Raw genomic sequence first — 12,762 nt, 5'->3', positions numbered from 1 at the left:
GCTGTTCTCACAATGCAATCTAAGGTAGATAGATGCCAGTTCAGCTAGAGAACCTCATCTTCTCAGTTATCACATTGAAGTGCTGCCTATATATGTCACCAGCAGCCCATATAGAAAAGAAATAACCTTCTTCATTTTGAATAGGAGTTAATGCAGGGGTGCCCAGTCCTGGTCCCAGAGATCTCCCACCCTGGAGAGTTCAGATCCAACACAACTGGCTGTAATATTCAGATGCCCCTGAAGGCCTTCATTACCTGGTTCAGGTGTGTTTGATTAGGGCTGGAGCTAAACTGTGCAGGGTGGTAGATCTCCAAGACCAGGATTGGGCACCCTTGAGTTAATGTGGCAGGAGTAATGTTGGACCATTTTTGTTGGTCTGTTCATCATGAAATGTTAACATAATGTAAAGGAATGCTGGCATTTTCAAGTTATGTAAAAAATGAACACCAACAAAAATGGAAGTTTTCTCCCAAAAGCAACAGTATGCTGGTTTTGGTAGTGATCAGCAGCTTTCAATGCTGCTGGCCAGCATACCAGCATTCAAAACACAACAGGCTAGCTGGTGACCAGCTATGCTAGTCTAGGCTGTTTTTTCTAGCAGGGGTATGAAAATGCTTGGATTCCTGGACATTTTGCACAATATTGTCTTATAGGTGGCATTCCTATTAGGCACTAAGCAACACTGCAAGGCAATACTTAAGAATTAGTTTGCATTTACATTTATTTATTTACCTTAGATTGCATCGTGAATATAGCTACCCAAAATCAAGCCACTGATCAGGTGTCCAGGAATTTTACAGGGCTGACATGGTAACCCTTAACAGGCCCCTAGATGAGCTCGAAAAAGTTTTTAAGACTCTTCAGTTAAAAAAGCTAAGTTCAGTTCAGCCCAGCCCATGCAGAGCTGCGCCAGTGCTGTGGACGGAGTAGGAGGATCAGTCGCTATTGATCACAGAGCGAGGTTTAGGCGTACCTCATCTGCCCTGGCTGTAAAACGCACCACTTGACTGAAATATTGCACGGCCTGGAGCTGGGCACAGACCCAAAACAAATGAATACCAGCCTATGGACTGTATGCATGGCCGGGCTCCTTGGCCTTGGAGCTAAGTGGCAGAGTTTAATCTGTTACACAGAGAAGGCCATGTAAAAAAAAAGAGGGAGCAATGAAATGTCATGCCTCACCTTGATGCTGGATATGATAAGGTGCTATCATCTGCTGTGTGAACAGGAGCATGTCTGAGAGAAATTCTGTTGTTTTAAAGGTTTTGTGCTTATTTAATGCATAATAGCAGGTACGAGTGTTTGTTGTGTCAACTTTTTCTGGCACAGTTGTACTTCAGCACATAAGCATTATGTAGTTCAGGGTAGTCTATTCATTAATATATGAAATATTCACTGACATGTATCTTCCTTGTAGCAGTATCACTTGGGGAATAAGCTTTACAAGGTAAGTCTTTGGACTGGCACATGTCACTGTGCTCTGTGCGGAGCAGTGGATGTAGTTTGGGTTTTCAGACACCTCCCTCTAGTGGACAAAAAACACATCACTTCTATTAAGAGCGAGATCTTTCACGAGCCTTTTCATATCCAGTCCAAAAGTCTGAGATCACACTGGGATTGGAATTTTTTAATTAAAATTGGAAATAACAGAATTTTGAAATTTGAAAAAATAAATAAATAAATAAATAAACAAAGAAAAGTTAAGATACGTTTAATGAAGATTCAAGATTCTGCACCATTTCTAGGTCACTATTCAAAGTTAGATAAATTTGTGATATCATGTTAAGGCCTTTGTATGTAAAGTTTATTTTTAGTCTCATCCCTTCCATCGTCTTCGGACATGAATTTGATCTCACTCAATCAGACACAACTTGTGCCAAATCGAGCCCTAATTAAACCAAAAATTGATTGTTGTTTCATTTGCTATAGCCAGTAATAACAAAAAGGAAGAAGCACTAACCTGCTCTGAAATTGTTAAATCATGTCTTTACTGTAATGTGATCATTTGTTGATTTATGCCATAACAGTCTGTCCTTTTTTTCTTAATTATCATATTTATCATGATGGGGTATTTTGCTAAAACATTTATAGCAACATGCAGATCAGACTAAGAATTTAAGTGACACAGTGGGAAAAATTGTCATTGTAATAGTTCAAAAAACTGAATCTCTATAATATGTATATTATTATTGTCAATATTATTTGCCGTATATGGGCTTTAGCCTATTGATGTTGATCCTCTCCACTTGACAGACCAAATTTGCACTCCTGTAAATAGTGATGCTTGTAATATAATTTACAATAAAGAATTTCACATTAAATCAGAAAAGAATGCAAAATAGAAGCATTTTCACTAGTGGTCTCAGACTTTTGGGCCCCACTGTATGCCAAATTTAATTCGATGTCAAGCTCAAACTCTTAGATGGAAAAAAGGACAAAAAATCTTTCTTTGCAAATTCAGTTTTATCCATAACTGAAACTTTTTTAAGCAATGTGGTAAACATTCACAAGCACAATACATTGACTTTTACAGATTTACCTTTTTTAAGAAATCAAAATGAACCAACTTTTAAAATTCTAAAACTCACAACCTTAGAAACGTAGTTGTTTAGTAATACTTTTAAAGCAGTTTACACAGACAAAAAGACTGACATTTCACATTGCATTGCAGGCGACTGCTAAACAAAATGTAGTTATGTTATAACTGAAGTTTTGGGGGAGGAACATGCCTGAAACCCCTCCTTCTTTCAATCTAACACCCTATAAATTCACATCCTCACCTTGCTGTGTTGCATGTTGAGGGCATGGTCTGAACTCACAGAAGAATGTTTTACTGATTTCTGTATTACTAAAGACAGATCAACAAGCCACAATTGCAAAAAAAGTATTTCACATTCAATTGAGCAACCTCTGGCAAACAGCTTTGCTATCTGTTTACAGAAAGAGAGCAGTGGTGAGGACACGGTAGGCCATGGAGAAAGTGGTGACCATGCCCACCATCCAGGCCAGAGCCCTGCTGGGTTGGGGCAGCGGCAGCAGGTAGGCCACCGTGTGGAAGCATCGTGAACCCACGAACAAGCGGAAGTGCAGCAGGGCAATGGAGAGGTCAGGCCCTGTCAGAGCGTAGAGCAGGCCAATCACCACAAAGGGAATGATGTTCTCCAGGTCGTTCTGATGGCATCTGTGGTCGGAAAAGAAATTTCATTTGAGGATCTAGATTTAAAAAATGTAATTCAGTCATGCTCACAAGAGTGATGTTGATTGGTCACCAAATGACCATCATAAAAGCCAGTATATTAGGGGGCTGAGCACAGGTAATCAAATCTTGGTTAACTGTTACAAGTGTTTGAATATTAAACACTATTCAGGTATTTGTTACATTACAGTCAGGGCGTCAGAGAGAAAACATGCCATTGAAAAAGAAAAGTCATGTTATGTGGTTGTGTGTTTTGCTGTACGTTCAGTATTCATTATTTCTCGATATTACTTTTGCCAAACATGAACAGGTGTGCTAATATATTAGTCAAAGTCTTTTGTTCCTTCCCCACAGTTAACCAAATATCTGTTCATTAATCCTTACAGATAATAAAAATAATACAATATCACATCTTTTTATTATCACAGGAGAGGGATCACACTTACTTACACTACCGTTCAATAGTTTGGAATCACATAAGCACTTAACAAAACTCATTGCTATTTTATTCAATAATAATTTATACAGTATAGACTTAAAAGCTTTAAGCTAAACACCAGAGGATATTTTATTCTTTCAGGTGTTTTGGGAAGACCAAGAAGTCACAAACCGATGAGTAATATACTGTAATTATCTACAATATTGTGAAAAATCTAGAGACCACCCTTCATTAATTTAATTTCCAGCCAAAACAGCAAGTAAATACATTTTTTCAGAAGATATTTCTGAGGAGTTTAGATATAAGATAATGCACTTAGAAAAGGAAAGTCAAAGGGAAATAAGAGAAAATTTCCAAATCTGGAGGAGTTCAAAAAAATACTAAAAGATACAGAGAAAGTGGGACACATAACAACCATGCAAGACCTGGCAGACCACCAAAACTGTCACTATCAGATAAACAGTACTTAAAGCTTTCATCTTTGAGAGAGAGGAGAAAAATCAAGCTACACTCTTGCTTTCCGCTTTGGGCATTACTGTTTCTGTCCATCTTTACACTGTGAGAAGACAACTCAGCTCATGAGTCTGAAAGGAGTCTGAAAGGATTTGCACAAGAACATTAAAACTGGACACCTGAGATGTGGAGTAATTTGTTATTTTATTGATTGGTGTTGTCACTGAATGTGTTTGAGATCACTTGGATGACAAGAAGCAGAAAATGCAACCAACTTCTAAGACTGAACTTTAGAGCTGTGGAAAAAATGAAAATAAGTCTCCTGAAAAGAATGGAAGGCAACGATTGGACCCACTAAATACTGAAATATTTAATATTATATTTAGTTGTTGAGACTTCTGTGTGTTTTTACCACATCTAACATTTCTGCATTTTGTTCTACAGAAATTCCAGTGTTCGCATTATATTAGAATCATCTTATGCAAGTACCTGCAACAAAATTTGTTTAATTCTAATGAAGAAAGTGATTCCAAACTTTTAAGATGACAACTCAAAAAGTATCATACCTTCGCACTCGCTCAACATCTGGATCCGCCCTAATCATCTTCTTCCTGTCCTCAGCAGGACCCCCCAGAGCCGTGTCTTCCATGTTGGAAAACACCTGCAGAAATTACCATCATTGCAGAGCCACTGAATGATCTCAGCTAAACAGAAAACAGTGGGGGCTGGTTTCCTGGTCAGGGATTAGGACTAGTCCTGGATTACACAGTAGGATTGGGCAATATCATAAAAAATAAACCATCACGATCCTTCAAGACATTTTCACACATCATGATGTTTAGTTTTTGTGAGGACTGATATGTTAGAATAGACAAAAAAGAACCAGCAGTGCTACATGATGAATACTTTGTAATACTATATGCAGCTGATCACTCTTCATAGAAGTACTGACGATATCAATGATATGCTCGACTGATATCATGGTAACAATAAATACCGTCATATTGCCCACCCCTCCTACACAGCTTTCTGGATTAAGACTCCTTGAAACTTTGAGACTCATTAAAAGTGTAGTCCAAGACTATGCTTAATTCCAGGAAACTGACTCTAAATGTATTTGAAGGAATTTTTAAACCTAATTTCTATCTGTATTGTACTATCCATTACCACCCTGTACTCAGAAAAGAGCTGAACTGAAAACAAATTGACTCGAAACTCACTTATAATGAAGACTGTGCATTAGAGAAGCAACAGAGAGAGATTAGACTGAAAAAGTCTGGAGTATTGCTTTAATGCCTGACAGGACTGGGAGACACACAGTTTCATTTAGTTAATTTAGGCACTGAAGCTGCACCACCACTCACCTTCTTCGTCAGTCGGTGGTATGACGTAATGGGACCCATGAGCATCATCTTGAGGATGACTATGGTTGCATAGGTGGAGAAGGCCATGAAGACCTCGCTGTCAATCATGTGCACAACTTCTGTCATCTTTACTGCGACTGCAATGCACAGTTAAAACTGACTTACAAACTAGTCATTTAGAGCCAAGTGCTTTCCAAACCCTTATCAACATCTGATATATGGCCACATATGCATAGTTTACATTAAGCGCCAGGCATAGATTTCAAAATATATATACATACATACATACATGTCATAAATGTAAAATGTAAGTATCAAATATTGGAATATGCATAATATACAAAGCATACACATCCCAGTACAGTTATAATTCTTACCTGTGTGCTTATAAATATCAAATGAATTGTTTCAGAGAACAATGTTTTAATTTATTTTATGTTTTATTTAGTTTTATTGCTTACAGTGTGCATGTTTTCAGAGTTTAGTTATATAGCTATTATACTAATTTTCACTTCATTAGGAAATATGTGGAAGAAACAAAGAAGATTCATGTATAAATATTCTTAATTTTGAAAGAAGTATGACAAAAATGAAATGTATTTCATATAATATCACATTCATATCCATGTGTGCAGTCTAATGTACAAGTTTGGGCAACAAAACCCGACATTATATAACATGAAGACAGCATATATGAGTAAAATATGCCATTCATACATGAATGTTTTCTATCATAGATGGTTTAATATATGTGTTACCCATTTGTGCGTGTTGATAAATGGCTGAAATATGTGTCCCATATTTGAAAATGCTCAATTTCAAATAAGTTGGCATATATCTCACATATATGTCCATATATGACAAATATAAGTTGGACATGAGAGAAAGCCATATATACTAACACAGGGGTGCCCAGTCCTGGAGAGTTCAGATCCAAACACCCGTGGCTGTAATACTCAGATGTCCCTGAAGGCCTTCATTACCTGGTTCAGGTGTGTTTGATCAGGGCTGGAGCTAAACTCTGCAGGGTGGTCGATCTCCAGGACCAGGATTGGGCACTCCGGCCTAAAATGGCAACAAAAAAAAAAGAAAACTCCGCAGTTGTTGTACAGCCAGACGGTAAAGCTCGTTTTTGTCTGTTAATACGTCGTAATTTTGTTGTTTTTCCGGGTGGAAATGCAGGCTTTGCGAGTTTTACTGCAGGAGGATGAAGAGACGCAGAGCGGTTACGCGCCCGAGGCTCTTTTTCTGGAATCTCAGGAACGCGCGGAGCTTCTTCTCAAACTTAGAAAGGACGAGAAACGAGCGACGCCTGGGTTGGTTATTAATAAAATCGCGTGAGCTGTGAAGGTTCCAGACATTAATGCGTCCTCCTACCTTTTTATCGAAAGTGAGCTCGTTCGGCGCTTGAAAGTTGTGGAAAGTGTCCAGCAGCGGTGGGAGGGACACACACGCGCAGAAGTAGTCCGTGGATCGCCAACTTCCTGCATGTTACGCAATGTTCAGAAATAATGAGGGTCGAGTTGTGCCCGCTGCTGATTTTTTATCTAATCTAATCTAATTATTTCATTGCCAAAGTATTATACACAGAAGTGTAAGGTACAAAAGTGTAGATGCCCATTTTGCCACTTAGTCAAAGATGTGAAGTGTTTGTTGAAATATTTACTTCCTGCAATAAGAAATCGAATCACTTAGAATTATATGATGTAAACTTTTCAGGAAGTTTCTTCAATGATTCTTCATGGGTTCTCTATTAAAGGCAATGTTCTTTTTAGAACCATGACTTCTATGTATATAGTTCTACATAGAACCGTTTGAAAAATGGTTCTGTTATTGTTATGATGTCAAGCTTGTAACAATAGTAAAACTTTTTTGTTTCTATATAGAACAATATACAACACGTTCTTCATCAGTCTGAAGAAACATTTCACCAAGAACCATTTAAGCATGAAATGCTTCTATATAAACTCAGGGTTCTAAACAGAACAATTCCCTTTACTAAAGAACCAACTTTGTATGCTTTGATTCAAACTTACAACAGAACAGTGTGATTACTAATGTCTCTATTGTTGCTATATGTGCAAATATTTAATTAAACATAAGTCATGGCCTCTGCACAGTGGCACACTCTCCAAACATCTATCAAAGTCTGGGAGGGACAGATACAAAAGACATTACATCAGAGAAGACATGCAAGACCAATGAAAAAAAATAACCTCACTGTGCCCAGTGTCCCCAACAATTGTTGTCTTATTGGGTGTTAGAGGTGGGCAGAGTAGTCCAAGCTCAGACTCAGGTAACAGTATTTCTACTTCAGTGAAATGATGATTCAAGTCAAAGTGAAAGTGTGTTTCACAACTTGAGTAGAAGCATAAAAGTAGCAGGTCAAAAAGCTGCCTAAGTACTGAATAACTTATAGCACTGCAGCAGTATATCCAGCTTCAGTCAGCATAGGAACTGATGTTTGTTAGGCTCGATTCTTCTCTTTGTGATGCACTCCCTGACCAGAATAAAAACGGTAGCACTCAAGAGTACAGTGAGGATGCTGTCACCAATTCAACATAATAAAATTAAACACCAAATAGAATTAGTAATTAAATGCTAATGGCTGAGATGTGAGTAAAAGGTAATTATGTTCCTCACGAGTACTTGAGTAGAAGCAAAAATTATTATCATTAGAAAAGACTCAGGAAGGCAAAAATCATTCAAAAATGTACCTGATTACATGTAACTAGTTACTACACATCTCTGCTGGTGTAGTACACTTGAAAAGTGTAGTGTTTATTTTTCCATAGAAACTGGCTACCACAGTACTGGATATTATACAATACTGCACAATCCTAATAGACAGTCCTGATCAGTCATGTGTACTTGCTTTTATGCTGAGTCATAGTGACAGGCTGCCAATAAACACTGCTGTAATCAGAGATAAGTTGCTTTGCAATACACATAAACAAATGCCCATATCATAAAGCCACCCACTACCATATATATTTGTGGATTTTTAGTAATTTTATATTAAATATCTTTATGTAGTTACAAAAATGAGTGTGTTCACATTGAAGAACAGCAGGATCTTACACATTCATGTCTGCTTATAGCATATTATGCAGCATTAGCAGTATCAGGATGGTAATACATGAAGTAGCTCTGTTGATGTTTCCCATTGTGTCTCCTTCTAAAGCAGCAGAACAGTGGTGAGGACACGGTAGGCCATGGAGAAGGTGATGACCATGCCCACCATCCAGGACAGAGCCCTGCTTGGTTGGGGCAGCACCATCACGTAAGCCACCGTGTGGACGAAACGCGAACCCACAAACAAGCGGAAGTGCAGCAGGGCAATGGAGAGGTCAGGCCCTGTCAGAGCGTAGAGCAGGCCAATCACCACAAAGGGAATGATGTTCTCCAGGTCATTCTGATGGCATCTGAAGACAAGGAGCAAAGGTCATTTTCATAAGCTGTTCACAGATTTGGTTGTTTTTTGACCCCTTGTGTATAGACTGTCTGTATGTGGCTCACACATCAGTTCCTCACTGTCATAACTACACAACTTAATTTCATAGTAGTCACCTCATCACTTATAGTACTAAATAACAAATGATAAAACTAGTGTTCAAGGAGTTGAGTAATGCGACACCTGCGGACACGTTCCACATCTTCATTGACCCGCACCGTCTTTTTCTTCTCCTCTGTAGTCTTGCCCATAGTGTCCTCAAAGTTTGCAAAAGCCTATATAGGACACAGAGAGCTTGTTGTGCAACATAAAGATAGCTTGCCTTTGCAAATATGTTCAGGTCCCACATACCATGCATAGTTTTAGAGTCGTTAAACCGCAGTTGTGGAGAACTGTAGCACTGCACATAGTAAAACACACCCAGTGCAGCTCATGAAGGCCTTGATGAGCTGAATAAGGTTAAATATGGCAGGGAAAAACTAAGCTGTGCAGTGGTGTGACCCTAAAGGTTGATGAATGTGTAAAGCTCAGTATGTAGTCTGCTCATTATAAAGGATATACTGTACTAGACAGAGCCTTAAACTTGATGTAATGGTCATTATATTTATTTGGTGACACAACAGGCCAACTTTTCAGAGTGGCTGCAGGGTGAAATGAAGTAATGTGATTATTCCTATAAGCATTTTTCCATCATGAAAAATGTTTATAGAATCATTTTTTGTGGTGCTGCCAAAGAAAGTTTTGTACTATTCATTTGTATTAATGGAGGCTGACTGGAAGAGACGCCAGTGAGTGTGGCCCATTAAAAGTAAAAAACGTTTTTCAGTAACTTTTAATGCTTATTTTAAATTAATTAAAGTGGCATGAGTTTTTTAGGTCTGTTAAATATTGTAGAAATGCTCAAATGACTGTATTAAACTGGATTATATTATATTATATTATATTATATTATATTAGAGATGCACAAAATTTGAATCCTACCTTTCTAGTGATCCTGAAGTATGCGGTAAGAGGAGCCATCAGCATCATCTTGAGGATGACGATGGTGGCATACGTGGAGAAGGCCTGGAACACTTCTGTGTCAATTGTGTGAGCCATTGCCAAACCTGGTTAAATATTTCTGTCAAGATGGACATTATTCAAGAATTATCCAAAGCAAACATTCAGCAGTAACACTGTCATCTACAGTCAAATTACATCTAATTTGAACTATGAAATTCTACTTTATGGAAGCAGGATTTCTCAGTCACTTGAATAATTTATCCAAATTCTAGACTGTCCAATAGAAATATCCTTAGCTCAAATCCTATTAGGCAGTATAAACCCTGTTGCAGCCCTATTGGCTAAAAATTGAACTTCACAAGTAGTCCAGCCATCAGAGAAATCTCAGAAAGTATAGTGCATACTGAGCAGCACTAAACTCATCCAAACATCTGTAAATCACACACATTTTAAACCCAGATAAGTTAGAAGAACTCATAATAATTAAGGCAATCAGTTTCCCTCATATAGTCGTCATAAAATCATAAAGTCAAATGTTTGTAGAACTTTAGGCCAACTTGTACACATATATTTTAATATAATATAATACTCAAATTATACTTAAACATTTTCACTTGATGGAATTCAAAATGTTTATTTCCATCCCTCAATTAAATTAAACTTGTAAACTACTCAGACACTACTCAAATACTTTGTGGCAACTGATTAGCTTAAATGAAGTGAGTACCTCTAACTCAAAAGATGCCAGTTACAAATACAAGATATGTGAACAGACGTACAACGAAAACAATTAAGCTGTAACTTTTACGCTACAAACAATCAGCACGGTGAGAATAATGGCATCAAAAAACACTTAATCACACTTATTAGATTGTTTCATAAGTAACAGATAATTGGCTACACAACAGCCAGAATCATCCATTTCAGGGGATTCCACTGGTTTGGGTAGTTGTGCCAGTCTAATCAAAAGCTGATCAAAGGCCACACTTTACATTATTTACCTTTATAGTAGTCATAGAAGCTGTTCACACAACTAGTAAAATGCAACCCAAAATACCATTGTGGTTATTTTGTCACAAACACCAGTAAAATGCATCCAAACCAAAATATAGCAAATAGAATGAATATAACCCAAAATTAATTAGAAAAATATGAGCTAGTTAACAGAAACCAACAACCCTCTGCCCTCCAGCTGGATTTTTGTCTACTAAAATACCATCAGACACAAGACTCATATCATTTAAGTGTCAGGAAAATCTATCATGGACAGCAACATATATATATGTTTTTTAAACAAAGCTTACTGCTTAACCAAGGCTGTTTGTTCATTTGCTGAGAATGTTGATACTGCTTAGGCCACTATTGCACATAATCTTAGAAACAAACATGACATTTGCTGTTATCTGCATTTAAATTATTTAACAAGCCTGTGTTAACTGGCTGTGACGTGAAAACTCCATTGTTTCTCTCCATTTTGGTTGCCTGTTTGGGGGGAAATATGCTTACAGTTGCCCTTATCTTGTGATACAGTATGATCTCACCCATGTGATTATGTACTGAAATATACAGACACAGAGTTGTAGAGCAAGTTGTAGTACAGTAAAACATTTTCTGGCCTGAAATAGTTATTTAAAAATGTGCCTGTAAGATACTTTATGCAGAAAAAGTTGCAAGACTTACCTTTGGAACGTATCAGCCCACAGTACGTCTTGCTGAGTTTTACTGTAAGAGTTTAGTGGCTGATCTGTGGGTGTAGGCTGACGCTGACACTCGGGACGGCCTACTTGAACTGTAGCCAAGCAGCCTGCTTTGCCTTTGCCTAATAACATTTCAACAAATGCTGCAGTGTCTGAACTTTGATTCCTTAATGCGATAAGTCAAATCCACAGAACGGCGCAGTAGACTCAGCATGCCCCTGCCTCTTTGTGTAATTTATTTAATTTAACTAAAAATAATGGCTTGCTTGCTTATGATAAATTAACAATAGAAACTGATTGAAGAATATGAGCACTAAATATACTCATGGGCTTCATTAATGATTTATAGACTAGGAAACTAAGAGCATATACTCTTTTATTTAAAAAATGATAACACATTTTGTCATTCTGGATCATAAATTGTGTGCAAGATAAATTAGTGGTCTTAATCAACAGAAAAATTGCAATTGTACAATGAGAACTGAGCCTGAGCACTTGATTTTTCTCAACCGGTTTTTAAAGCAAAGTTGACTCAGTATTAGCTGAGTCACTGTCAGTGATGTCATACGGATTAATTCCAGCCCCTCCTATGGTGATCAGTACAGTTTCACGTATTCCTATGTTTTTTTCCCTCAACTTTGCTTTGTCAGTTATAAAAAGTGACAGACTTATAATCAGAGTGGCTTGAATATTTTATGTTTAGAATGAACTTTCCTCTGTGTTTGGTGCAAGACACACTCTAAATGTTGCATTGGAGCATTGGGCCAACAGCATAAATGGTTAAACCATTAGGTATCAATTCTTGTTTACAATGGTGGCCTGACAAGTGCCAGAAAACACTTGTGGGCAAACAAGGTTTTTTAAAAAGAATATGCAAACAACAGCAATAAAGACAAACCAAAAAGAAGGCAAAAACAAGGAAATTAAGGAATATGACATGGCAGCACAAGACAAACAAACACACACACACATTTTCTAAACTGCTTATCCTTCTGGATCATGGGGGGTACTGGAGCCTATCCCAGCGGTCATTGGGTCATAGCAGCGGTCATAGCAGTCCATCACAGGGCACAAAACAAACAAAATAAGAAAATATGACAGCAAAACAAGACAAAACAAATAAGAAAATATGACATAAACACACAGGACAAATCAAG

The 12,762-nt window shown here is 37.6% G+C and overlaps 2 protein-coding genes across 4 annotated transcripts; both read right to left on the bottom strand.

The window, feature by feature from the left end:
• Window positions 1–2,444: 2,444 nt before the first annotated feature.
• LOC118812505 (microsomal glutathione S-transferase 1-like) lies at window positions 2,445–7,308 on the bottom strand. Of its 3 annotated transcripts, none has more exons than XM_036577572.1 (4): window positions 6,355–7,308; window positions 5,453–5,589; window positions 4,655–4,749; window positions 2,445–3,181 (listed from the first exon to the last, which is right to left on the bottom strand). In XM_036577572.1, exons 2-4 carry the CDS (start codon window positions 5,576–5,578, stop codon window positions 2,935–2,937), a joined length of 468 nt encoding a protein of 155 aa, XP_036433465.1. In that variant the 5' UTR covers window positions 5,579–5,589; window positions 6,355–7,308; the 3' UTR covers window positions 2,445–2,934. The 3 variants fall into 3 exon arrangements, with proteins under 3 accessions (XP_036433465.1, XP_036433463.1, XP_036433464.1); XM_036577570.1 differs by having other exon boundaries at window positions 6,436–7,306; XM_036577571.1 differs by having other exon boundaries at window positions 6,830–7,303.
• Window positions 7,309–7,514: 206 nt separating this feature from the next.
• LOC118812506 (microsomal glutathione S-transferase 1-like) lies at window positions 7,515–11,740 on the bottom strand. Its single transcript, XM_036577573.1, has 4 exons — window positions 11,589–11,740; window positions 9,888–10,026; window positions 9,090–9,181; window positions 7,515–8,877 (listed from the first exon to the last, which is right to left on the bottom strand). Exons 2-4 carry the CDS (start codon window positions 10,002–10,004, stop codon window positions 8,631–8,633), a joined length of 456 nt encoding a protein of 151 aa, XP_036433466.1. The 5' UTR covers window positions 10,005–10,026; window positions 11,589–11,740; the 3' UTR covers window positions 7,515–8,630.
• Between the last annotated feature and the right edge of the window lie 1,022 nt (window positions 11,741–12,762).

The sequence above is a fragment of the Colossoma macropomum genome, unplaced genomic scaffold (assembly GCF_904425465.1).
Source record: "Colossoma macropomum unplaced genomic scaffold, Colossoma_macropomum, whole genome shotgun sequence".
NCBI lineage: Eukaryota > Metazoa > Chordata > Actinopteri > Characiformes > Serrasalmidae > Colossoma > Colossoma macropomum.
Note: the sequence above shows the minus strand (reverse complement) of the source record. Positions and strands in the feature narration are given on the sequence as shown.